Source organism: Ptiloglossa arizonensis, chromosome 10, assembly GCF_051014685.1.
Source record: "Ptiloglossa arizonensis isolate GNS036 chromosome 10, iyPtiAriz1_principal, whole genome shotgun sequence".
Classification (NCBI taxonomy): domain Eukaryota; kingdom Metazoa; phylum Arthropoda; class Insecta; order Hymenoptera; family Colletidae; genus Ptiloglossa; species Ptiloglossa arizonensis.
The window spans coordinates 17,565,502-17,592,235 of record NC_135057.1 but is presented as its reverse complement, the minus strand read 5'-3'; the positions used below and the strand labels follow the sequence as shown (position 1 = coordinate 17,592,235).

The 26,734-nt window shown below is 55.1% G+C and overlaps 1 protein-coding gene across 4 annotated transcripts in view; it reads left to right on the top strand.

Moving 5' to 3' along the window:
• LOC143152486 (lachesin) overlaps window positions 1-25,951 on the top strand; it is a 114,253-nt gene extending 88,302 nt beyond the window's left edge. For 3 of the 4 annotated variants that reach the window (XM_076322691.1, XM_076322690.1, XM_076322694.1), the window contains 5 exons: window positions 5,305-5,433; window positions 6,716-7,000; window positions 7,084-7,146; window positions 10,845-11,000; window positions 19,394-25,951. In XM_076322691.1, the coding sequence (XP_076178806.1) occupies window positions 5,305-5,433; window positions 6,716-7,000; window positions 7,084-7,146; window positions 10,845-11,000; window positions 19,394-19,503 (743 nt within the window). In that variant the 3' untranslated portion in view covers window positions 19,504-25,951. The remainder of the gene's footprint in view (window positions 1-5,304; window positions 5,434-6,715; window positions 7,001-7,083; window positions 7,147-10,844; window positions 11,001-19,393) is intronic. The other variant, XM_076322692.1, reaches the window with a different exon arrangement.
• The last annotated feature ends 783 nt before the right edge of the window (window positions 25,952-26,734 follow it).

Genomic DNA, 26,734 nt, shown 5'->3' with positions numbered 1-26,734 from the left:
GGTAACGGTGGCCCGGGATGCCGCGGCAAACACCGCCGAATCGTGTTTCGATCTCTTCCCGAGAAACTACATCGAGGGTAAATTCGAAGAAGAATTTTCGGCGCGTTCAACGTATCGCGACTCCTCGTAAAGCTTCCAGCTCGTTCGCATCGTATCCGGCGTTACGTCCTTATCGACTTTGCGATAAATTTCGATCGTTACGGTTCGGGACAGTGTGCAAAGTGTAGAGAGCCAACGGGAAAATTCCCAACGGTTGTACTCGGTCGGGTAATAAACTACGATAAACTGTACAAGTCGTCCCTCACCGTAGTATTATTAGGAATGCAATTAGCCGCTCGTGCGCTTCTCCCCGTAACCGTTCCACCTTTCCGGTCTACCTTACAAATGGCCCTCGGTAAATATCGCTCGACGCGAGTTGTATCAATTTTCTTTTAATTAGAAATTTCGGTTGCCACTCGAATTTCGCGGGAAAAAATTTCGATTTCCGAAAGTTGGGAATTCCGGGACTCGTTATCGACCAGTTTACGCGCGTCGAGCGTCGAGCGTCGAGGTTCGAGATTCGAGGTTCGAGGTTCGAGGTTCGAGGTTCGGGCTTCGATGCCCGCGTTGAAATTGTACGCGCCGCGCGAGAAAATTCCCGACGGGTTAGGCGCGCGCGAGTTAACGCGATGGACCGCGATAAACCGTACGAGTCCCCTCTCTCCGTTTTACGCGCACACGCTCGTTCCCGTATTATTAATAATGCAGTTGCGTGTTCGCACGGAGGCGAACGATGTCGGTGTGCGCAACGTTTCCTCGAATAGATTTGCGCGAATGGTGGACAAACGAGAGCCGTGTCGAGAAATTTTCATAACGAGCTCTTTCCGCGCGCGTACACGGACGCCGATAACGAGTCCGAGAAATCCGAATTACTGGCCCCGTTGGACGGGCGAACGTCGACTCGTCGAACGGAAAGAAAAACAACAGCGCCGCGCCGCGCCGCGCCGCGCCGCGCCGCGCAGAGCCGAGTCGAGCCGAGCCGAGCCGAGCCGAGCAGTATCGCTACGCAACGATCGTAAATTGTACCGGCGTTGCGCCTCGAGTTTCCAAGCTCCGAGCCGAACGAACTTTTCGAATCGTTGAAAAAAATTGAAAGACGCGGTTGTCCTTTTACCGTGGCACGAGGGATCTTTGAGAAGGCGAACGCAACGAAACGTCCCCGAACACCTCGTAGTGGTCAGGATCCGCGGAAAGGAAGAGCGAAACGTTTAAATATCGTGGATATCGATCGACTCTCGACCGTTCGCGGGTGCTGGATGTAACGTGGTTCTCCGTGGCGACGCGTCGCGTCGGTGCGGAGGATAACCGGTGGGCGGTGCCCGATGGGAAAGCAGCGGTGGCGGTGGCTCGAAAATTATGCGCACACATGACACGTCGATGAAATATTCACGAGACGTTAAAGATTCGCGGCGATTTCCGAACGAGATTAAACGGAAGCCAGCAGCGGGCCGGGCCAGGCCGGGCCCCGTTGCGTCGAAACGCATCCCGAGGAGCGAGCTCCTCTCTTCGGTGAGCTCGGACGATTCGATAACGGGTTCGATAACTTTTTACAGAGACGGTGCAAAAACTGTAACCCTGGATTTCGGAAGGTCGTTACGAGTCGTCGCCACTTGTCGGGAATAATCGGGGCGGCGTGGTCCGTTTAAAAACGTTGGAACGTCCTTCGAGCCGGTCCTTTCGATCGTTTCTTTCGATCGTGCTCGATCGCGCCGAGTCCGTTCCGTAGCTACTCGTAGAACGGACGCTCCCGCGCTCCGGTACCGTGTACCGTGTACCGTGTATCGTGTATAGGTACGGAGATATCCAGCTACGGAAGACGAATACGAGGATTGGCATCGATGAGCAAAGTTACGTTATCCGTATCGCGGGAAACTCGCCGTGAACCGTGCCGGGACGCGAAACTAGGATGAAAAAGGGATCCTCGAGCGTATCCCGAAGATAGGAAAAAGCTCGTAACTTTCCCGGCCGTGGCACGAGCTGGCGGTGTAACCTCTCCGGATTATCGGAAATTCAACGTCATCCTGTTTCGTGCGAGTAAACACCGTTGAACCGAATCGTCCATCTGGAAGATTACGTAGGATCGGATCCGCGATCGTTCCTGGAATTCGAAACTCGCACGAATTCGTACTCGTCGAATGCTAGCCGGCGTAGCGGCGTTCGGGACCCTCTGGATAATACAGGAAGCTGGTATTTCCGCGCAGAAGGAAGCGTCACCGAACGAGGACCGCTATTTCGTGGAATTAATCGAATTACGTCGAGCGCGGAAACCGTCTTCTCCTCGGATTTTCGAGCAGCTTGTAAAACGGGAGAGTTTAGCGGCCGAAGGTTCGCGAGGTTCGCGAGGTTCGCGAGGTTCGGAGAAGAGCGTCGTAACGCGTTCTCTATCGTGTTTCGGGGAGACGGATTCGAAAGACGTAATCTCGCGATTACGCGGTAAGCGCTAGCTCGACTTTCGAGCTTTTCACCGGGAAGAACCGTCTTCGGTCGAGGTTCGCCAACGGAATAAGAGACCGGTCCCGGTCCCGGTCCCGGTCCCGGTCCCGGTTCCTCTCGTCTTCGAGTCGCGGATTCTTTTCCGTCGGCGCTGGCACCGTCGCTACGCTAATTTCTGCTAATTAGACTCGTTCCGCTTTCCAAAGGGCTCGCGAGAGAACCCAGGAACGCGTAAAGAGAGAGAAACCGAGAAAAACGAAGGAGAACCGCGAAAGAAATTTTAAATCGTCCGTCGCGTTTGCCGCCTCCTTTTCCAGCCACCGAGCCTCCAAACGAGACGCGAACCTTTTCGACTTTGTTCGTCCGAGATCGCAGCGAAAAACCGTTCACGTTCCGTGAAAAACCACCGGACGGTTCTATTTATCCGCAACGGAATCGAGACGATTTCGAGGGACCGATTTTTGGTTCGGCATCGAGCCGCATCGAGCCGCATCGATCGTCGACGAAACGATACTTGGAATTAAAAATAATCGGCAGCGACCCAACGCGACGGATCGATTCGGAATCGAATTTCGTTTCGGTTTCGAGGAGACCATTACCGCGACGTCTCGCGTCTTCCGTCGGAACGTCGAAACTTGGACTCGACCGTCAGCCGCGCAAAGTCCCGGTGCACGGTGCACGGTGCACGGTGCACGGTCTGTCTCGTGTTCGTGCTCGTGCTCGTGCTCGTGCTCCGGCTTTGACGGCGCTCGTCGACGTGGAAATCCGGCCGATGCGCAACGAGCGACGTATCCTGTACCTAATATCGTTCGATGGAAGCGACGGCGCACGGTGCGGGAATGAAATTTCGTAGGCGGGATCGTTAAAAGTTACTCGGATCGCATCGGTTCCCGAGTCGGTCTCGGGAGGTCCGCTCGGACCGATCGACGCGAAAAGATCGGTAGCGTTCCTCGCGAAGCCTCGATACCTGGCGGTTCTCGCGCGACAGCGACCTTACCGGGTATTCGAACGAGCTCGAAAAGTCCCTCGAACCGTGGAAAAATTCACCGGCGATCGACCGCGTTCCCGGTAGCGATTCGTTCGATACGAAAAAAAACCGAGAGCTACTGCCGGCACGCGTGTAAATATAATACACAGGTTTTATAGACAACGCTGGATTAATCCGGGCAGGGGCAATATCTGTAATACTTTGTTCCATTTATCGCGCTTGGCGCGTATTTGCGCATATTGTAAATACCGACGCATCCGTGTACGGCGATCGTGTCAATATTGTATCCGGTGCGGCCGGGCGTGGCGACTCGCGTCGCAATATCGCGACCGGTATCCGCGCGGCGTAATTAAATGTCGCGCGACGATCCTCGATTCGAAACGACGAGAAAATTGACGGAAAAAAGGAAAAGGGAAAAGGGAAAAGGGAAAAGGGAAAAGGGAAGACACCGGTAGTCGACCGGGAAGGGGAGAAACGAGAAGACCCGCTCGATGGCCGGGGAAAATTGCGTTACTTTGGAAAAACGATGCCAAAATCGACGCGAAATAAGTCGCAACGATGTCCTTTCGCGCGACGCACCGCGATAACCTCGTTTTCGAGTCGCGGCATAAAAATTTCACCGAAACTCTCTTTTCGAAAGGGCTATTAGCAGCGACGAGCTCGATCCATCGATTTGCATCCCGGCTTTGAACGAGTAGCTGGCTAAACGGTTCTGCCGCCGATCGACGAATACATTAATAGGAGACGAGCCGACGCTGAAACGAACTCGCGTCGAGAATCGATACCGAAAAACTCGTCCAGGGGCACGAGGACGAGTCGCCCCACCGCGAACCTTTCCACCGACGCCTCGGTCCTGCAGGACGGAGACGTCCTCGAAATTCGATCGCGCGAACCCTTTCGAAATCCTTGCCATCGTTGGGACAAAAGTCGTCGGGATCCTCGTTTTTCGAGCGTAGACAAAGCCCGACTCGCGGTGCGACGCTCGGTGCGACGCTCGGTGCGACGCTCTGTGCGAGGCTCGGTGGCCAAGAGCCTCGAAATTCGGCCGGTCTCTCAATAATTCGTAGCCATCGATCGACCTGTCTCGGTGGAACACCGACGTTTCACCGAGTGTCGTCGTCTTCGTCGTAGTCGTCGTCGTCGTCGTCGTCGACGTCGAAAGCCAGTTTGGCAGCACGGGACACGCGTCTCGTGAAAGAAAGATCCTCCGTTGGTCTCCCCTCGACCGACACTCGGCCCCGCTGTAACGCCGAGAGGGGTTAATCGCGACTGGGAGGCGAGTTTCGGCGAGTAAAGCCGAAACGAACCCGCGTAAAGATTTACGAACGCGCCGTGAAAAGAGGAGATCGCGCGATCGCTTCGACGGGATCCGCCGTGACGGCGGCGAACCGAAGAGAAAAGAATTTCGATACGAGTTTTCCGACCGGGAGCGAGCTGACGCGAGGCTGGTTAACCTTTTCGCGAAAAGCTACGAAATCCGTTCGAGATACGCTGAAAAATATTTCGCGCGATAGAAAACGAATCGACCGACGAAGCCCGACGTCGATGGGTCGCAACGACGAGGAAGGGTGAAAAATGTTCTCGACGGATCGATCGATCCATCCGTCGGACCGGTAGCTTTTTTCGAGCTCTTTCTTCTTTTTCGGTTTACCGCCCGTTGTTTTACAACCTGGCCGAAAAAACGGGTTTCGCTCGAACCGAGAAAGTTTCGCCGATAAAACCGGCGCCAGGTTCCTCTTCGGAGGATTCTGTTTATGCGTTGACGTCGAACGCGACTGTTTGTTCCGGCGGCACTGTATTTGCACGCTCGACCGGTCCGAATCAATTTCTGCTTTTGGTTTCAGTGCTTCTGTACGATGGCGAGCAATTAAACTTGACGAGGATCACGCGCAATGAAATGGGCGCGTATCTCTGCATCGCGACCAACGGTGTGCCGCCAACGGTCAGCAAGAGAATCACCGTGGACGTCGAATGTGAGTGGATTTCGAGATACGCGTATCCCGATCGAGCGTTCTTGGTTCGTTTCTCGTTATCGCGGTTATTACGAGCGCCTCGAACCCGTAACATTTCGATCCTCCTACCGATCGAATTTCGACCGTTTCGTTTAAATTTCGTTTCGCGAATCGCGACCGGTCGCGTCGTTCTCTGCTACCCGACGGGAAAGAAACAAGCAAACGGAACGGAACGGAAGGAAAGGGAAGGGAAGGGAAGGGAAGGGAAGGGAAGGGAAGGGAAGGGAAGGGAAGGGAAGGGAACGGCACGGAACGAAACGGAACGGAACGGAACGGAACGGAACGGAAGGGGCGTCGAGCAGATGCGCCGTTAGGAAAACCCGAGGGAAATACCGGGAGCTTGCGCGAGCGTCCCGACGCTCCTGGTCATTTTTCCCTTTTACGCGTTCCATTCGTTCGTGTCACTTGGCGCGGCCGTGTGCGTACGAAGGAACGACTCGACGCTGCTACTGTCCTTTGAATATTTAGAAGGGCGCGGACATATTTTATTTAGAGCAGCGAGAAAACACTGGCTTCCGTCCCGCTCTCGAAACGTTCGCTCTTTGCATTTTCTTTCCCCTTCCAGTACGCGAGGGAACGCGAGGGAACGCGAGGGAACGCGACGGGACGCGACGGGACGCGACGGGACGCGACGGGACGCGACGGGACGCGACGGGACGCGACGGGACGCGACGAGACGCGATGGGTCTGAATAATTTTCATTCGTTTCCGGACGTCTCGGTTCGAAGCGAGAACAGGGGGACGATTTTTGAAAATGGAAAGGTCGCGGGAGATCGAGGGATCGCGGGATCGCGGGAGATCGAGGGATCGCGGGATCGCGGGATCGCGGTTGCGGTCGCGGGCAAATTCCTCGCCTCGTCGAGCGCTTTGCCGTTCGAGGACGATAAAGGAGAGATCCGATGGACGCCGGACGGGGATAGAGTCGATGGTGGGAAATCGAGACGAGCGTGCGTTAATTAGGGTCGGTGGCGGCAATTTGCGGATTCGCGGGAAACCCGATGCATACCGGGGAGGGCTGCCCTCGAGAAACAGTCGCGGTACCGCGCGGCGCTCGTTATTCGTCCACGGTTAACCTCGTTGGTGCGCGGTTCGTTGTCGATGGAGGCGCGTTTCATTTTTCGGGAGGATCGAAATCACCGGTCCGGTTCCCGATTGGTAGTCGAGGTTCCGTTCCGTCGTTAATTTCGGGCGTTTCCGCTCCTCGTTTCGGCCCGTGATCGTTCGAGTTCCGTTCGTGTTCAAGTTTCCCCGATGATCTTCGTGCCGAATCAACTGGTCGGTGCACCGGCCGGTACCAACGTAACCCTCGACTGCCACACGGAAGCGTATCCACGGGCGATGAGCTACTGGTTCCTCGGCCACGAGATGATACTCTCGAACGACAAGTACACGACCAACATCATGGAGAACAGTTACAGGGCGGACATGAGGCTCACCATCAATAACCTGCAGCCGAGCGACTTTGGCAACTATCGTTGCATCAGCAAGAACTCGCTGGGCGAGACCGAGGGCTCCATCAGGTTGTACGGTAAGAGGACCGACGATCGATCGCGAACGAAACTCGATCGAGGGAGTCGGGTTTACGAAGCCGGGCTAATTTTTCCGTTTCAGAAATTCCGAAGCCGTCCGCGGCGCCAACGGCCACGGAGATCAAGAGCGGCGCCAACAAAGAAGGTGAGACCCCGAGCGAAGGTGCGCGCACGGGGACGACTTTACCCGACTCGATTCTCCTCGATTCTCCTCGATTCTCCTCGATTCTCCTCGATTCTCCTCGATTCTCCTCGATTCTTCTCGAGATCGAAAGATTTCTCCGTTTCTTCGATGGAACGCGATCTTTGCATCGGTCGGGGCAACGGTGCGCGCACATCGGCGCCGGGTGTATTATTAAAGCGGCGCGAATAACTCGGCCGGATGGCTGGGTCGGGTCCCTGTGGCTCCGGCCCCGGTGTTCTCGCAACGAAACCAATCTCGATACGCTGCATTATTCACGCCGTACGAGGCTCGGCCACGACGGTATTACCGCCATTAAGCTTCCCGATTTTACATCGCAGCCCCGCTCGCCCGGTAACTCGGATCATCGTTGCGTCTTGCCGGTTACGTCGTTACCTTTCATCGCCGAGCGATCGACGATCGCGCGTCGCGAATTTTCGCTCGGGACGCGCTCGTTGTTCCGTGGCAGCGACCGCGGGTTCGATCGTTGGCTTCGAAATGTAATTTTAAAGCGTTCCCCCTGGCTCCCGGCGAGGCAATCGGTCCAAACGAAACGCGCGCGCACGCGCCCGTCCGCCGATTCGCTCTTCGAGGAACGCGATTTCACGATTTTGCGAGCCGTGGTCCTCGCCTTCCTTTTAACATCGACGAGGCCGCGATCGACTACGAGAGAGATTTTTCCGCATCGAACCGTCCGTGCGAATATTTCGGCGTCGCGTCGAACGTCGCGGACGAATCGATCTCGCGGTTATTTCGGCGCAGTGACCTTCCGCGAACTCGGAGGAGCATTTTAATTTTATATCGCGGCATTACATCGACGGCTTAACCGGTGACCCAATTAAGCGCATTTAAAATTCAATTACCGCTGTCCTGGCAAGGGAAAACGAGGATGCGGGAACCGAGATTGCATCGTTCTCGACCGACTCGCTCGGTACGGCTCGTCTCTGCTCGGACCGCAAAGTCGAAGGAACGATCGTTTCGACCGGAGCGTCTTTTCTCGTCGCGTTACTTTCGACGAGCGCACGATGTATTTATCGAGAAACGTGGAACGTAAAGGTAAATCCGTAGCGGTTCGCGCTGCGAGAACTGATAAATTCTTATTGCAAATTTCGCTCCATAAAGCGGAACTAGCTCGAAAATCTCCGCGACGCGAGCCCATTATTTATACGAGCTTATAACTCGTTAAACGCGTCCCTAAATCTTCCTTTCAAAAAGCGAACTTTACGATCGCCTGAAATTCTCTCCTTGTCTCTCTCTCTGTTTCTCTCTATGTCTCTCTCGCTCTTCGACTCCTCCCCCACGGGAACCGGTACTCGCTCGTTCTCGCCGAAGGGTCGGGATTAGCCCCCCGAGAATATACGATATTTAATAATGGCCCGACACGCTGGTTGCCTCTCGGGACACCCATCGATCCTAGCAGCCGTAATTAATTATCACCGAGCAAGGAGGCCGGAATTATTCGCGGCGTTAGCCTCCGGGCGATGCATCCTCCTTTCGTTTCGGCGATCGCGATCGCGATCGGTAACGGAACGCGAGTCTTCGCGAAACGAATTTCGCTTTCGCGGTGGATGGGTTCGCGAAACGGAACGGTGGGCTTAAATTTTCAACGAGTTGCGCCGAAAGTTGGTCGCGGCAACGAGGAAGCGAGCGAGCGGACGAAACCGGACGAAATACGGGGAACTGGTCCCGATTGCTCGGCCCCCGTGGAAAGGAAACACCCTATACAGGACACGCGCGTTCTTTGTACGCGAGTACGGGAGAATACGGGCCGTATTCTTGGCGCGAAGACGGTGGTAGCTCGGGGCCGACCGTATTGTCGAGAACGGAAAGAGGACGGAGGCGAATGAAAAGGAGGGGCGCCGCGCGAGGGCTACGAAACAAACTTTTCCAGCCGTATTTAAACTTTTATTCGAAAACTTTTTAGTACCTTCCACCACCACCACCATCACCACCACCGCCACCGCCACCGCCACCGCCGCCATCGCCACCGCCATCGCCACCGCCATCGCCACCGCCATCGCCACCGCCATCGCCACCGCCATCGCCATCGCCATCGTCACCATCGCCACCCACCATCGTTGTCGTCGTTCTCGTTGTACGGTTTCGAAGGGAAAGGGGACGGAATTTCGCGTCTCGTCTTACGCGCCGCTAAGGCTGTACGCGAAACGAAAGAGAGGCGGACCGAGGAGGAGGACGACGCGTTCGTAAAAGGAATCGATTTCCGGTTTATTTTCGGACGTTCCAATTTTTTCCTTTCGAGAGGTTTTTGGGAAACGGTCGACTCGTTCCGGTAGCTTTTGAAATTGCGAGGATCGCGGCAGGAACGCGGGGAGCGAACGAAAAACGAAATTTACAGCGGTTTTCCCGAGAAAGGACCGTCGTTGGAAAATGTTGCGACGCTCGGTTACCTCGGGTGAGAAACTTTTCGCGTTGTACGATCGTACGGCACGCGCGGGACCGGTTTGAATATTCCGCTCGATTATGGGCGGCGGAAATAAGTGGCGAGCCATCTTACCGGGTCGCGAGCGTCTATAAAGGGTAACGATGTTATATAATGGTATACGGGTCCCGCGTCGAGCATGAATTCGAATTGCACCCTCGGTCGATGCGCGGTATACGGAATTACCGTCCGAGGAAACTTTCGATTCGACTTTTCCTCCTTTCGAATCGTACAAATTTGCGGCGAACGCGCTCGACGGACGAATCGAAGAATCGAGAGAGCGGTCGAATTCCGCTCGAGACGAGTTTCGAAACCGCGACGCGACGTTTCGGGTTCTCAAAGAAATTCGAGTTTCGAGCGGTTCGAGAGCCGCGCGTTCGTTGCGCGCGGCCGAAACTTTAAATCCTCGAAGCGGCTCGAGGATTTCCGACCGCGTTCGACTCGAAAGAATTTGAAATTCCCTCGTATCCGAACTCGAATCTCGACGCGACGATACCTTTTTCGTTTCGCGGTGGATTTATTCGCGCTTCTCCTCGGTCGTTCGAGTCGGGAGCTTTGGAGAAACGATCCCAACGGTTTCATTTCCGCGCCACGGTCTCGCCAAAAGCGATTAAAACGACGCGACCGAGAAGAAAAAGAAAGGAACGTTCCACCGAGCGTGAAACACTCGGGACGGTAGAATTCGAGACGATCGAATCGATTCCTCGCCGAGGCCCGGTGAGAGAACGGTTCGATGGAAGCACCGAGTTCGTCACCGACGCGACGCGACGCGACGCGACACCACGCCACGCCACGCCACGCGACGGTATCGAACGCAACAAGTTGAACTTGGCTCGTTTTCAAAGAAGCTGACGGAATTCGTCAAACGGTGCGGCGGCTGTTTTCGACGCGTCCCGTCCTCTCGAAACGACGAAACGCGAAACGCGAAACGCGGAACGAGAACGAGAAGGAGAAAGTTTCGTTGCGCGGCGATCCCGCGAGCGATCTCGTCCGATGGCGGAGAACGAAACGAGTACCGCGGTTTTTGGAAACTCGAATCGGCGATCGTATCGGCCGTCGAATCTCCGCGGAAAGGTTCGTTTCCTCGCGGCGAGGCTCGATCGAGAAACGGAGAATTCTCGAACAAACGAGACGCGTTTAAAATGCAAAGAGCGGGAGAGGAGAACGGAAGCAACGGAGAGAATGGCTGGGTTGGATGAGAAAGGTCCTAATCTATTTTCAGGACGACCGAGCACGCCGTTGCCAGCAAAAAGGCCGACCACCGTCTGGCCTTCCTCGTACAACCCCTACTATACGAAAAGGACAGAGAGGCCACCTCCCCCGAACGAGGAGAGGGTCGAGAGGCCGGAGCAGAAGCTTCGCGGTGGCCAGAGCACAGGTGAGGCTTGCATCTCTCGTCCGGCTCTCCCGCTCTCGGCTCTTTCTTTCGCATCTCTCGCGTCTCTCCGCTTCTTCCGCGAGTGTTTCCCGTCGGTTCTTTATCTCGATGGCGGACGAACGATCGAAAATCCTCGATACTCGATATACGAACAACCGTCTTTCGCTTCGTTTCCTAAACGGACGATGGAACAACGCGAAACGGGATATCCGTCGACCGCAAACGGCCGAAGCGCTTTCGAGCGTTTTTCCGATTCGCGCGCGGACACCGAAATATTTTAACCTCCGTTGCGTATCGGACGGAGAAAGGGTGGAGAGAGAGGAAGAGAGAGAGAGAGAGTGAAAGACGGGGAGAGAGAGAGAGAGAGAGAGAGAGAGAGAGAGAGAGAGAGAGAGAGAGAGAGAAAGGCGGGAGTAAATTGGAAAAGAGTAAACGGCTCGCGTCGTTGAAGCATTTACCGTTTCGTTGTCGCGATACAAATGGTCCCGCGCGCACCGTCCATAAAGTATTCTCGAGGGTGTTATCGCGTGGCGATCCGTGTCACCGGTGAACCATCGTCCCTGCCGTGTCCCATTCATTTTCATTCATTAACGCCCGTTAGCGGCGCGATATTTCACCCGGCTCGGAGAAAAATCAACGGGCCGCTTGGAAATCCGTCGATCGGCCGCAAAGTTTCCGCGCGTGAACGTTGCCGGCGTGTCGCGCGAGCTACGATCGAGTTCGAGTTCCGAGGACGGTCGTTCGTCGAAAGGTTGCCTCCGCTTCCGTTTTCGAATTTTGATTCTCGATATCGGATCGCGCGCAAACTCCTTGGAAAACGTACCGGTAAACTTTACGAACGGAGAAGCGTCCGCGACGATATCCGGCCCCTCCGAACTCGCGCGAGATAACCGAACGGACGCGGAGCCATGCCGCGCGACGTTACGACGTCGAGCTGGTGTTTTGAAATATGCATGGACATCCCTCGGTACGTTTAGTAGGAAATTACGTAGGAACAACACGCGCTGCTTCTATAGCGCGCCGTTAATATTAACTACCCCCTCTCGAGCGTTATCCCGCGAGGCGGTGGAAACCAGACACGGCCGCGAACGCGTACAAGAGAATTCGGTAACGAGAAATTTCCAATTCCGCTGCGAACCTCCCGCGAACCGATGCTCGATTAATCGGTCGACGACGAGGACGACGAGGACGAGGGCTCCCGATCGAAGACTCGGAGCGTGCGGCGAATACGGTGAACGCGGCGGCACGGAGGGATAAGGGAGAACGAAATTCTCGACGAATCGAAACTTTCGGGGACATTGTCCGCTCGATCGCGGAAAACTCGAAGCGAGCAAGGACCTCTGGTTGTAACGGTTTTCGGCGCGGGGAGGGATTCGTCGGGGAAACGAAAGGGGGTAATTTCTGACGCACGAGGGCAGCCAGGGGCCGAGAATCGGCTCCGCGGTGGCCATTCGGGCGCGAGAGAACGCGGTTTAATCTCAATTTCCGGGCGCGGGTGTTGTTTCTCGACGAGCGGTAAATAGCTCGAGCTCGCCGCTCCGGAGCCAGATGCATCCTCCTTTCCAGCCCGCTTTTGTTTCGCGCGGTCGTCTCGGAGGATAAGACGAGCGTTGGCTCGACGAGGCACGGATAAAGCCCGCGGGTGAACCGTCTCGGTCGAACGGATCGCGATCACCCGCCTCACCGCCTCACCGCCTCACCGCCTCACCGCCTCACCGCCTCACAGCCTCGCCACCTCGTTCGCTCTTCAATTTTCCTCCGACGTTGCATATTCGCGCTGCGAAGTAACTACCGCTCGCGCGCTCCATCTTTGTATTTTCTTATTCGTTTAGTCGGGAGTTTCCGTACCGAGTGCTCGTTACTCGAGCCCGAACGGTTTTCCGCGGCGAAGACGCAAACGGGCCCGTTTCTCGGGACTCGAGGAGGTCACGGGGCGAAGACGGTTCGATGTTTCGAAAACGAAGGCCGATCACGGTCGCGACACGGACCGGGAAAAGAAGAAAAAGCGGTTACCTGTTGCTCGATAGGGTTATCGGGTGAACGAAGATGGATGTTTCGCCGCGCAAAATGGTCGTCGTCGAGGAAATACGATCGATTCTCGAGGATCGAGCGGGAACGGTGTTAATTTCGAGGAAGCGCGTCCCAACGATTCTCCGTCGAGATCGATCCGAGCGGAATCGCGTCGATCGTTGCCCGGAATTTTTTACCGCGATAGCTGCCGCGTTATAACGCGCAAGAAGCACGGAATACACCTGTTGCGCACGGCCATCGATAGACCCATCGAGAAGCTTATTAAAAAGCGACGACTCCGACGAGGAATCGAGAACGATCCATGACGATTAAAATTCATCGGTTCTCTCTCTCTCTCTCTCTCTCTCTCTCTCTCTCTATCTATCTATCTATCTATCTATCTATCTCGCGCGCGCGGAAATGTTTTCGGACGAAACACGATCCGCGTTTGCGAAAATTCGGGAGAAAGAAACGAGCGGCGGTCCGGTGGTCTCGCGTGTCGGAGGAAGGAGGCGAAAGGCTCGTACTTGTTTCCTCGATCGCGCGGCGCGCATCTTGCGATCGAGAACGCGTTGAAATTTCTCCTTTCCGTATCCAGGGCTCGTCCCCGTTAATAAACGATTCGACGAGCGAACGCGAACGCGAACGCGAACGCGAACGCGAACGCGAACGCGAACGAGCTTCCGCGAGGCTGCGGCTCGGAAAGTCTCGGCGTTGCGGAAGGAAAAACGGAGCGCGCGTCTTTCTCCTCGCTCGATCCGTCTCGGCGCGGAAAGCTCGAGCGAGAAACGTTTTCGAAGCTCCGTTCCCCCGTCCGCGAGCTTAACACGGCGTAAGCCGCGCACCGTGGATATATCGCGGTTTCTGGGCTCGGCGCTATCCGTATCCATAAAGAATGTAAGCTTCCGCGAAGACTCGCAAGGTATCTTCCCCCTGGCGCGATAACGGTGACTCTCGGGATTCAAAATTTTCATGCATACGATATAAAGTATAAACGACGAGGAGGAAGACGACGACGACGACGACGAGGAGGAGGAGGAGGAGCAGGAGGAGGAGGAGGACGACGTGCTTTTCCTTCTCGATCCTTTTGCTCCAGCGCGAAAGGAAATACGCGACGCCCGGGAGGGGAGGGGAGCGAAGCGGGTAAACCTAGCGGAAAACCGTGCCGGGTTATTTTCCTCGTTTTCGTTCGAGCGACCGGCCCGTCGAGGAAACGCCCCGATTTTCGTCCGCGCGTCCTCGCGTCCTCGCGTCCTCGCGTCGCCGCGCGTCGGACAACGAACCGAGGAGGCCCGGTTTCGACGACGCTCCGAAAGACTTTGACCACCGAGCGAGTTTGCCACGGACCGTTGGAAGCACCGCCCGAGGCGTTGCTCGATAAATTTGATGAAAAAGTTTCGTTCCCGACCCGAGGCGCGACGCTGCCGCCGCCGCCACCGCCGCCACCGCCGCCACCGCCGCCACTTCCGAACGGAGAACGATACCTTTTCCGAATGTTCTCTCGGTGAGCTCGATAACGAGGTTCCGAGCCGTGAAAAGCTTAAACGTCCTTCCATTTTCGACGTTTCGAAAAGAGCGCGTCTTTGCGAGGCTCTGTCCCGGTTCGCGCGGCTTTGACGTTCGCGGCTCGGCTCGGCGCGACGCGACTCGACGCGACGACCCGAATTCGTCGACGACGAGGACACGAGACGCGCCGGTCGAGGGAATTGCGAGAAACCGACGTTTAACGTACCCCTCGAGAAATTTGCAACTCAAAGAGAACTCGTCTTTTCGCGAAACGAACGCGATCCACCGTCGATGAACCACGCGGGAGAACGCCGATCGCTTCTTCCTCTTTCCAACGAAACGCGAACGTGAAATCGCTTCTAACCGACGGACTCGTTTCGCGATAAATAAACAATTTTCGAGCAGCGCGCGTTATCGCGCGGAATCCCATTAGCGAGCGGTAAAAAGGAAACCGAGATAACGCCGACGAACTTGCTCGATCGGAATTTCAATATTTCGCGGATCGATTATCGACGGGACGGGACGGGACGGGACGGGACGGGACGGGACGGGACGGGACGGGACGGGACGGGACGGGACGGGACGGGACGGGACGCGACGGGACGGGACGCGACGCGAGGGCACCGACTCCTAAATTATAGGGAATTACAGAGTTACGGTCAACGTCCGTGAAATATCGACGTTTCGATCTCGACGGATAGTCGAAACCGTGAAGCGGATAACGGCGATTCGCTCGTACCGGGGCAGGATATTTTCGGACGGTGAGGTTTCGGTTCGAAACGAAAGAGGGGAAATCGAAGCAAAGAATTTTTCGACGCGGGAAGAGGAGAGCCGCGTCGTTGGTTCGGCCGACACTCGAGTGGAGCGGAGCGGAGCGGAGCGGAGAAGGTTGGCCGTCGAGGCGCGTACGGAAAATTCGGTCGGGTGCGCTTTCGGCGGGATGGGACCGAAAAAGCGACGACGAAGGATCGGAGAAGAGTTTGGCTCGCTCGCGACTCGAGTGGCTGCTCCTCCGCGTCCGTTCGTCGTACCGCGCCGCGCCACTCCGCGAGAGAGAGACCCACTCCGCGAGCACTCGCGCCGTGAAACGAACCGCGAGCAACCGTATTCACGGCCGGTGGATTCCGCTTTGTACCCAACGGGCCGTAAAAACGTTTTCGCGTTTCGAAATCCCTTCTCCCGAGCCGACCGCGTACCGACGATCGAGAACCCAGACCCAACACTCGCTCGCCTCGAGGGAATCGTTTCGCGAACCTTCCGCGCCCCCTCGAAACGGAAGAGTCGTTTTTCTCGCGAAACGGAGACCGTTTCGACCACCGGGAACGCCTCTTTCGACTTGGAACGCGTTGCTCTTTGCCAACCAGCGTCTCGCCGCGACGATATTTCTCGCAAAAAATCCTCGAACGCGGCCTGCGTCCGACGGTTCGGAGCGAACGTCTTGTTACGGCCAACTAACGATAACGGTGCAAACTTACGGGAGAACCTTGTCGCGAAAGAAGAATAACGGCGATCGCGTTAATGCGCCGTGAGAAAATAAGATTCGGTCCCGTATTATAGCGTCGTAAGTTTTCGTTAAGAAAAAAAGCACGCGGCGCGGAAGCGACCGGAGGAGGCGAAAAACCGGACCGACCTCGAGCGATAAAAATGTTTGCGAGGAAAGTTTTCTTATCTCGCGTCCGTCGATCGAATTAGAAACGAGCCGAGTCTCTTTCCTCGAGCTCCGAAATTCGAAACAACCAACGAATTCGTAAAATGCTCGAGTCGCTCGTTTTTCTTCCTCTTTCGTTTCGCCGGTGGAACGTGACGCCCAAACTACCATCGAGGGAGAACGTAACGCCGCATAATGCGGCGTTAAACGACTTTTCGGGAGCAGCGGGAGCAGCGGGAGCAGCGGGACCCTCGCGTCGAATCGACCACCGAGCGATTCGCGTTATCGATTCAACTTTCCTCGAAATTGGCGTTATATTCCTTCGATTCGAATCGACGGCACCGATGAGAAAACGCGCGTCGAGGTTCGGGCATCGATATCGAAATGTCCGGCGCGCGCCACCCGGAGGAGGATCGATCGAGGACGATTCCTCGATCGTTTCTCGCGCGAATCTTCGATCGGTCCTCGACCGAGCGAGGATTCCCCGTCGCGAAGATACGATAAAGATAGAACCGGAGGTTTCCCTCGATCGGTCTCCGTCCGTACGCGTATACCGGCCGCTCGCCGAAATAAATAAATAAACGCAGGGAGGGACGAGCGCGTCGTGCGAATCGAGAATCGGTCGCAGCTCGTACGGACGGCTGTCGATATCGCGGGCTGGCATTAAAATTCACAGTGACGGTTTTCGATTTAGCGAGAAGCTTTCGGTCGACGTCGGCCCTCTAGCTCGGCCGCGCGCATCGAGTTTACGTCGTCGCCGTCCCCGTCGCCGTTGCCGTCGCCGTCGCCGTCGCCGTCGCGGAGCGCGTTACTTTGCATACGCGAACGAGCCGTCGGACATGCGGTATGAAAAATACATAATTCTGCCGGAAGCAAAGTGGCAATAATACGTAGGTATATCGGGCGTCCTGGCCCGGTCTCTCGACGGACGATATTTCGTCGGGAAGCATTTTATTTCGCGATGCAACGCTTCTCGATTCTTGGTCGTTCTCACGGTGCGAGGTATCGATCGCGATACCGAGTAATCCGTAACACCGCGTCGGCTTCTATTCGCGATAAGAGGCGGCCGAGTCCCCTTTTCTCTCTTTCCTCTCCGTTCCCTCGTTCGTTCCTACGTTTCCACTCCGATCCGTTTCGATGCCGTTCGATCTCCGCTCTTTTCCCGTTTCGTTTGTTCCTACCCGAGCGTTGGTTCCCTTCTTGCCCCCCTTGTCTCCGTGTCTCGTCGAGGAACCCCTCGCGGCTCGAACTCGCGACACGTATAGTATCTCTCGACGCGTCGCGGATCGACCGTAAATCGGACCGAGATGTAAATAAAGATGTTACCGGTGCCGCGCGCTCTGTCGCTTCGCTCGGCGTCCAATTTCACATTTTTCATCGGCGGATAACCGATACGCGGGAACCGATCCTCGCTCGTCGCTCGAAACACTCGACGAATCCGTTCGACGTTATTTACCCGATACGTTTCCCGACGGATTATTTATAATTCCGTTTCGCCCTACTCGACCGACCGTCCGACCGACCGACCGACCGACCGACCGACCGACCGACCGACCGAATACCTATTCGAGGTATTCGCGGACTGGTAAATTATTCTCCCAACGTTTCGCAATTGCCGCCGATTCGAGATCTTGTCCGAGACGCGGCGAGTACGTTGTTTTTAACGGAAAACAACCGATCGGAATCATCGAATCGATTTCGCTTTACCGATCGAAACCAAACGTTGCGTCCCGATTCCTCTTACCGTATCCGCCGCGAGTCTTACCACGTTGGATACTCGCGAGGAAGGAACGAAGGAAGAAAGTTTGCTCCGTTGTATCGCAACTTTTTCCTCGGTTCGTAGATCGATCAAAAATACGATACGATTCAAAAATTGTTCATTTTTCGGCGCGTGCCACCGCTCTCGACGTCTCGAAGGGAACAGAGCGCGGAGAGACTCGCGGTCGAGTTGACAGGTAATTCGCGCGAGCTGGAAGGCGGAGCTGTTTCCTACCGCGACTTTGATTTCGCGACGTTTCGTCCTTCGAAGAAACCAGTCCGGGTTCGGTAGAGAAAAGTTCCCGGCTCCGTCGAGTCGACGGCGAACCTGACTCGCGCGTTTTCAAAATAATTGCCAACTTTCTCGGATGCCGGCTAACTCCGAACGTCTCGATGTTTCGCGAACCGACCGTTTCGCCCGGCGGATATTTCCGCGAGGAAGAATTTTCTCGAAAATCCCCGCGCAACCCGCGTCGCGAAAATGTTTCGGTAGCGGCGTCGATGTTGGGGAAAACGTTCGTTCGGTCGATGGGTCGAGCGTCGAGCGTCGAGCGTCGAGCAACGAGATCTTTGCCGCGGCTCGAGTCAGCCTCGGATCCGAGATAGCGAAAAAGGGAACACCCGTGGGACTGTTGGACGAAAAGTTCCGCTCGAAACTCGGCTCTCGCTTGTACGAGTTTTCCCCGACAAGTTTTAGCCGGAACGTTCCGCGTGTGCCGTGCTGCCGGTGCGCCAAGTATTTCGAAAATGTGCTCTCTTAAACGTTAATCTAAATTCTGAACGCTGCGCGAAACTCGTACGCCCTGCCGGGAGGGAAGCTTTCTAAAAACGGGGAGAAAAAGGGAACGAAAGGAGAAAGAAGGGCCGAAAATGCGGGAATATGAAAAGGATCGACGCGTTCCTCCCGAAGCGTAACAAACGAGATTATCGCGCGAGCGGAAAGACACACCCGAACGCCTCGCGTAATTTCATTGGGAGAAACTGCTACGCGCGCCGCGACAACCGAGCGTACCGAGCGTACCGAGCGTACCGAGCGTACCGAGCGTACCGAGCGTACCGAGCGCGCGACGAGATTCCATTTCGACGGTCAATTACCGCGACGATAAGCATCGAAAATTGGGGATACGTAGTCGGGTGGGCCGTGCCGAATACTCGATACGGCGACGATTCGCGGAACATCGACACCGCCCCGAAATATCTCAGCCATCGAACGTGACAAAAATCCTCGTACCGCGAGTCGAGCTTTTCCGAGCTCGAAGAATCGAACGGTTCGAGCCGAGCCGAGCCGAGCCGAGCCGAGCCGAGCCGAGCCGAGCCGAGCCGAGCCGAACCCGATTCCCGCTGTTCGCTTCGCGTAACCGCAACACATCGGCGCGCGTACGCCTCCTTTTATCCCGGAATAGCGCACCACTTAGGGTCGGGGATGCATAACCCAGCCCGGCGTAACCTGGAAAATGCATTTCTGTTTCAGGAAGCGCGTACATCATCAGATGGAGCGCCCCGCAGCTGATGGTGGTGGCGGTGCAGTATATCCTGACGGGGCCCTATATGCCCCCCTACGTGCCCCAGACGGCGAATTAGGACGCGACCGGCGAGAAACGCGGTCCGTGTCCGCTCGGGACGTTCCGTCGCGAGCCGCGTACCTTTGCATCGAGCCACTCTTCTTCCCGCGGAGCCGCATTCGAATCTACGATGTACCGTAAAAGTGGATTCGCGGCTAGCGTTTCGAACGCGAGACGTGAAAAAAGTATCTTTCGTTTCACCGCGAGAGCCTTTCGAAAATAGACGCTCCGAGTTCGAACCGTTCGCTTTCGTTTCATAGACGCGAGGATGCAACGATTCTACGATGCACCGTCGCGAGCTATCGGTCGTCTCCGCGATGGACGCGTACATTCGTCGAATATCTCGTAGGAAAATTTTACCACCTTTTCGAACAATTTTCGAGAGCTCGACGTCGAAGAATATCTCGAAGAATCTCTCCAAGTATCTCTCGAAGAATCTTTCGAAGAATCTTTCGAAGAATCTTTCGAAGAATCTTTCGAAGAATCTTTCGAAGAATCCGGCACCGTATTCGCGTACCTTCCGTACGAAATTCGGATCGACGTTTCGCAGGATGCATTAGCGGAAACGGACGAAATTATTCGTCGAGCCGATGTACACCTTTAATTGGATTGTTAATCGCAATCGAACATTAATTAGCGTAATTGAATTACGTATCGGCCGCCATTGGATTACGGGCTTAATTAGCGTCGGATATTTATTGCGAAGCGAATTATCTTGGTGAATTATTTGTGGGAAGTAACGATCTACGAACGTTGCGATTTCCCGTGCTAGAAGCAATATTACCGTAACAAGGTTCTACCAACGTTAACGACGCTCGCCGATGCCGTTGGAATCTTAATTTTCGCGAGAACGTTCGAAAAACGAACAAACTTCCGTTCGGAATCCCGCGAGTGCGACGCGACCTAACCGATAATACGAAAAATTCCGAAAGAGAAGAGAAGCGGAGCGAGAGGGGCGAGAGGCGAGAGACGAGAGGCGAGAGGCGAGAAATGAAAGCCGAAAGCCGAAAGCCGAAAGCCGAAAGCCGAAAGCCGAAAGCTGAAAACCGAAAGTCGAAACGGAGACGTTGTCCCAAGATGCGCGCAACGTGCGTAGACTGCGTAGGAAACTTGGTCCGAAGGAAATCTCGTGGCGGCAAGTTTTCGAGCAACCGGAAAGTAGCATTCGTATAGAGGATTCTCCAGGGATGGACGGGAGGAGGGGTGATTTGATTAATGCTTTAGCGCGTGAAAAATGGTGCGATCGTGCTCCGATCCTCGCGGAATCACGAGGGTGCCAGGGGCGTAGCGACGCGGATAACGGTGATATTTTTAAACACGGGAAATCCAATTATCGAAACGTTGCTCGGATCGAAATCGGGATCGAGGTGCCGCTTAAGAATTTCGTTTTCGTTTCTAAAAATTTCACTCCCGCTTTACGCGTTTCGCGATTCCGAACACGATCCTTCGTGACCCGAGCTTTCGTTGTTCGCCGGTCTCGCGATACCGAATTCGGTCCGCGATTAATGGGAAACGGCGCACCGGTTAGAATTAATATTTTTCATTTCGATCGGGCTCGGTGAAAATTTCAGCTCGGAAAGCGTTCTAGTTTTTTCGTGCGGTTTCGACGAGACCGTTGGGCCGCGTTGCGCCGCGCCGCGCCGCGCCGCGCCGCGCCGCGCCGGATCGGCTCGAAATACGGAGATTCGTTAAAAATTCATGACGACGCGTGAAATCGAAATCGAAACAGAATACCGTTTTCAACTCGAACCGCGATAAAGGTTTCGGTGAAACGTTTCGCGAAGCTGCAACGTGCACGCGCTTCGCTCGCTCGTCAAAGGCCGAAATTACTATGATTTCCAGCGTGAACGTATTAATCATCCAGTTCCCTGTAATTACGAAGCTTTCCATTACCGATCGTGTGTAATCGGTACGCGACGCGTAATTACGTTTTACGATATCCACTACGCGACGTTCGCGAGAAACAAAGTGGCGTCCCTCTAAATTAAAACGCGTTACGAGCCCGAATTAATTACCGAAAGAAGACACAAAGACATCAAACGCCGTTGTAGCGTGAACGCGTACGCGAGGAGAGGGACGGGGGAGCGATCGTTGATCGAAACGCGTCGATTCGAACGTCGAGAACGGCCGCGTATTAAAACTCGAAATAACGTTTAACGATCGAAACGCAAATATTAATAATCGGTGACGTGCTTCGGATGCGATTCAATTTCACGGAGTCTCGATAATTGGCATTAAAGCGGTATTCGACGATGAAAATTACAACGTTTCTTTCGCGAAACGAATCGAATCGAATCGAATCGAATCGAATCGAATCGAATCGAATCGAATCGAATCGAACGAGGAGCGATAGGACACCGATCGGCCCGTAATTCCTCGATCGAATCGGTGTAAACCGTTTGCGAGTTGGTCCGATTCGGAGGACTCCGTTGGTCGGTCACGCGAGCCGGCGAGCCGGCGAACGGCTCGAAGAAGCCAACGTGGAAAGTTTCGATCGCGCGAAAAGGGCTTCGATGAAGTACCATTTGGTCGGAAAGTCTGGCAGCTGGAAAGTTGGCTCGGTTCGAGATTGAAAAGTTCCTCTTTATCGGCGAAACCAGCGGCAGCTGTATCTTCTCGGAATACCAGATTCTCGAGTAAAAGATTCCTGGGAAACGTCGAGTTGAAGGAAAAAAGGGAAAAGAAAAATAAAGAGGGAGAGGAGGACGAAGCTCGGACGACGAGCAACGGTGAAACGCGAACGACGTTTCGCGGAGACCGCGACTGTGTTCGAGCGTCGAGGAATTTTCGGTCGCGCGATTTCTATTTTCGAATTAGCATTTAAATTAAATCTCGAATTAGAACGTCGGTTTTGGATTTATCTTTCGGCCGAACTCGTCGCCGCGGCGCTACGCGAAATTTCCGCTTTAACGCGGCCGAACGATAAACTCATTGGGATTCGGCCCGCGAAATAGAGCGAACAACTACATTATAATTCTCGGTACGGTCTGTCCGGCATAATTGCCGTAACTTGCAACAATTTAATCAAGAAACGTTCTCTATTTACATGCTTATTACGAAACGTTCGCTCGCTCGCTCGTCCGTTCTTCGGTTACCGGGCTCGCTTGCTTCTAACTCGATCTCCGCGGTTCGTTTTACTTACGCGTCGTCCGTGCGCCGTTCGGTCTCCTCGGTTCGTTATCGAATACGCGTACGGGAAATTTCGAAGCTTCGTTCCGGACGCGGGACTCTTTCTCGTTTGTTCGCGGGCCGACTCGCGTCACGATTTCTAGCTCTTCCATCGATCGTACATCGTACCGGGCCGGCCCGTCCCGCGTCTCGCGATAACACGGATCCGCGCGTGTTTCCGTACGACAAACGGACCCTCGGTAATCCAACCAAGGTCGCTATGGATACTTCGTAGCGGTCGGAGTCGTTGGACCGGGCGGAAAACCCTCGAAACGGAGAAAACGGACGGACGGACGGACGGACGGTTCCCTCGTGGCTCGGTGATCGCGATCAGCGTTTCAACGAAGCCGCGAATTAGGCCAGCAGTTTTCGATATTTATCTCGGTGGCGTAGCTCGTCGGAAATTCTAGCGCACCGACGGCACGGCATTCGGATTCGGACCGCGAAACACCGCGCACGGCCGAAATATCTCGCGCCAATATAATTGTGCGCGTTTCAGAGGTATCGTTCCGTAATCTATGTAGTCCCGGTCGGACGGGGGATTATGTTAAGCGATGCGTGAGCGGCCACAGTCCGCGGCAAGCCAGGCGTAACAGAGATACTGCTCGGTGACGTCGTTACACGCCACGGCTGTGTTCCCGCGTATACGCGCCGATAGAATACACGCTCCCTATTTAGATACGCGACCGGATAGCGACGCGTATCGCCTACCCTTCGAGCGCGCATCGCGGCAATTATTTTATTCGCGAAATTGGCGCGTCGTTGAGCCAACTACGATAGAATCGGACTTTCGTTCGATGACCGAAAGTAAAGACTTTGTAAATCGCGAACGATGAATCTCGAACACTTTCGAAAGCAATAACGAATTATATGGAACGCTCTCGGGTGCGGAAGGTCGAAATTTACGCGAAACCGGAAACTCGGGACGGAAGAAGCGAGTTCGGAACTTGGGAACACGGAGAGACGACGCACGACGCACGACGCTCGACGCTCGACGCTCGACGCTCGACGCGGCAAAGAATCGAGGTTACGTAAATTGCTTCGTAAGTAGATAATATTGAGTGTTCGTCGTTGTTATAGATACGCCGATCTCGATCCACATTCAGATCCAGAGGAGGAGCAACCCCGACTCGCCTCTCCGCGCCTCGCGTTGCATCTTGTCCCGAGTATCGCTACTTTTCGGGCCCGATTCGATTTTCGATCGCGATCGTTTCCCAAAGAAATGGTAGGACGACGATGGTCGAAACGGTGTTGCGCGAAAAAAGCCAAGATCGAAATTCGTGGTGGGTCGGTAACGGTTCCGACGTTCCGTTTATTCCCGTCCTGTTCGGTGTCTACGTTCCGAGGAAACGAAACGAACCGTTCGTTCGGTCGCGGGAATTTTATCGACGAATTTGATTTCGCAACGAGGAAGCGAAGAACATTTTCCTCTCGGTTTTATTCCGGCCGTTTCGACAGGACGCGGGGGTTCGAGCGTGCGCCGGACTCGCGTCGATGCGTTGATTTTTCAGCCGTCATAGTCGATTCGGAACAACAGTGTCGGTTACGCTCGTACGGTCCGACGGTGAGCGAACGGCTCGGTGTTTAAACGCGTCCAGCGGTACAGGTCGAACTCGCTCGGGCATAAATCGGACGGTAAGCAGCTTCGGTTCTCAATTATATTCCGTTTCATAAATTTGCGCACTCGGCGTAGCACGCGGGAACCTACCTAGGTACCTTTTCCCGTGTAAATAACGAAACACGAGTCGCGCGCCGATTTTTATTCCGCTTTCCGCGAGAGACGAAAGTACGTACGATCGAACGCGCGTACTCTTTCCTGCTCGAGATAGAAGGAAATTCGAGCGATTCGTTCCGGTTGGCGATTCAATCGGCGATCGTACGGATCTCGGACCGTAAAATAATCGCGTGCCCCTTTCCGAACGCACCGATTGTAAAATTGAACACGCAAACGGAAAGAACGATCTTCCGCGTCGCGTTCGATTTCGTAAAAAATCCCCGCGCGGGAACGGGGACATGTCCCGTTGAGTCGTGCCCGTCGAAAAAATGAAAATTCGAACCGGAGTAAAAAACGGCGGTGCGCGGGCAACGATCGAACCTTCCCGTCTCCCCGCGGAATTTATTTCCTTCTCTTGCTCCGGAAAGAGTCGAGAAACTTTCGAGTATTTACTGTTACTGCGCGATACCGGCGAGATTCCGTCGAGGTATTCTCAAAGGTTGAAGAAAGTTTCGCGCGGGGCTGAGGTACGGTTACGAAAGGGAGGCTGGAAAGAATACGAGGGAGGGAGAGAGAGCGAGAGCGAGAGCGAGAGCGAGAACGAGAGCGAGAGCGAGAGAGAGAGAGATCGGGGAGCAAGGAGGTAGTAAAGTTCCCGTTACTCGACAAAATAACCGACCCCCGTTTCGTCTTCGATCGGCAAATGCCCCACGGGTAAAAAACCCGAAAAGACGGGCAACTTTGCGGAATGGAAAAGAAATCGGTCGACGACTTTTTCGCAACGGCGAAATTCGTTCGGCCTTCTCCGGTGAATTTAATCGTCGGACTATTCGCGAACAATGCTGCTCGCTTCGCAGGGCGAGAAGAAAATGATCGGCACTCGGATGGCTCGAGGAGAAAAGGATCGATTCGAATCTCGCGCCGCACCGCGCCGACGGTGCAAACGCATTTGCGCGAACGGTAACGATTTTCCGCGGCTCCGCGGGAATCGACGCAACGATACTTGGAAGAAACGCGCAACGGAGCGGAAACCGACGAGACTCGCGGTAGACGGGATCGGAGATCGGAGATCGGAGACGGTCGGAGAATCGGGTTCCGTTACGCGTGATCCGTGTTACCGTCCACGAGCTTTTCTCCTCCGGTTTAACGCGTACGGTTCGCGGACCGAATCCCCGCCGCGAAACTACCCTCCGATCTGTTGCTTTCGCCTCGGATCCCTCTCGGTGTCGGTCTTCGAATTCGGTCGCTCGATGGACCGACCTCTCGTCGCTCTCGACTCGTTTCTTTTTCCTTTTTTGTACGGGATCCGCGCGGAACGAACGTTTCGTCGAAAGGTATCGTCGAACTCCGTTCGGCGAAACGAATAAAAGCTTCTCCTTGTCCGAACGTTCCCGGAGCGATGCGATAAGCTCGAATCTCCGCGGATAGCTGTTCGGATCGGAAACGCGGCTCGAAATTCAGTCCCGGCGATGCTTATCGGGCAGAAAGGGGCGTTGTAAAAGCGTGCTCGTTGCAGCGAGAGTCACGGCCAGTCCCGTTGGGTCGCGGGTAAATGCGGGAACGGGAGCGGGAACGGGAGCGGGAACGGGAGCGGGAGCGGGAACGGGGACAGAGGCGAAAGAGGGCGGGGGGGTAGAGGCCGTGGGTGGAGAGGTCCTGTTATACACAGTCTGTATCATCACTTTGCGATGTACTTGCGAGCTTTTCCCGCCTCGTTTAACACGGCCCATTCATAATAGGGTGACGGCCGTAAAAGTATTGCCGGTTATCGCGGCGAGAGCACCGCGTAGCTGGCCAAACATTGCCCGACCTCCGATTTACCACCTCCGCCGCTGCGGTAGGACACCTATTGTCCCGAGTTACGACGGGGCGAGGTCGGCGGTCCGCGGGCCGCGGGCCGAGACTTTTACGGTAGCCCCGCGACTCATAATTGCCAGATTGCTACGACAAAACTGGCTTTCCCGTACAACTATCGGGGAATAACGCGATAAATTTTCCCGGTCGGCCGCTGCCACGATGCAGCCCGTGTAGTCGATATTAAATATCGGAGAGTCAAGAAGGTTACCCCGGCGGCCGTCGATTACGATCGACGTCGCTCGGACCTTCGTGTTCCGTGACGTAGGGAAATTAGGAGAACGGTTATTTCTCGGATGTTCTCGTTTTCGATATCCGTTCGTCAACGTCTTCCGTATCGCGTCCGAGGAATCCTCGTAGACGCTCGTATCGTTCGAGTTCTCCAGGGGCAGATATAGTATCCGTAGAGTCGGTTCAATCGGAAAGTTCGATTCGAGCGCGAAGGATCGCCGCTTCGTCTTCGGGTCGATTTAAGGTGCGCGCGATGCGACTTCCGAACGATCGATAGCTACCG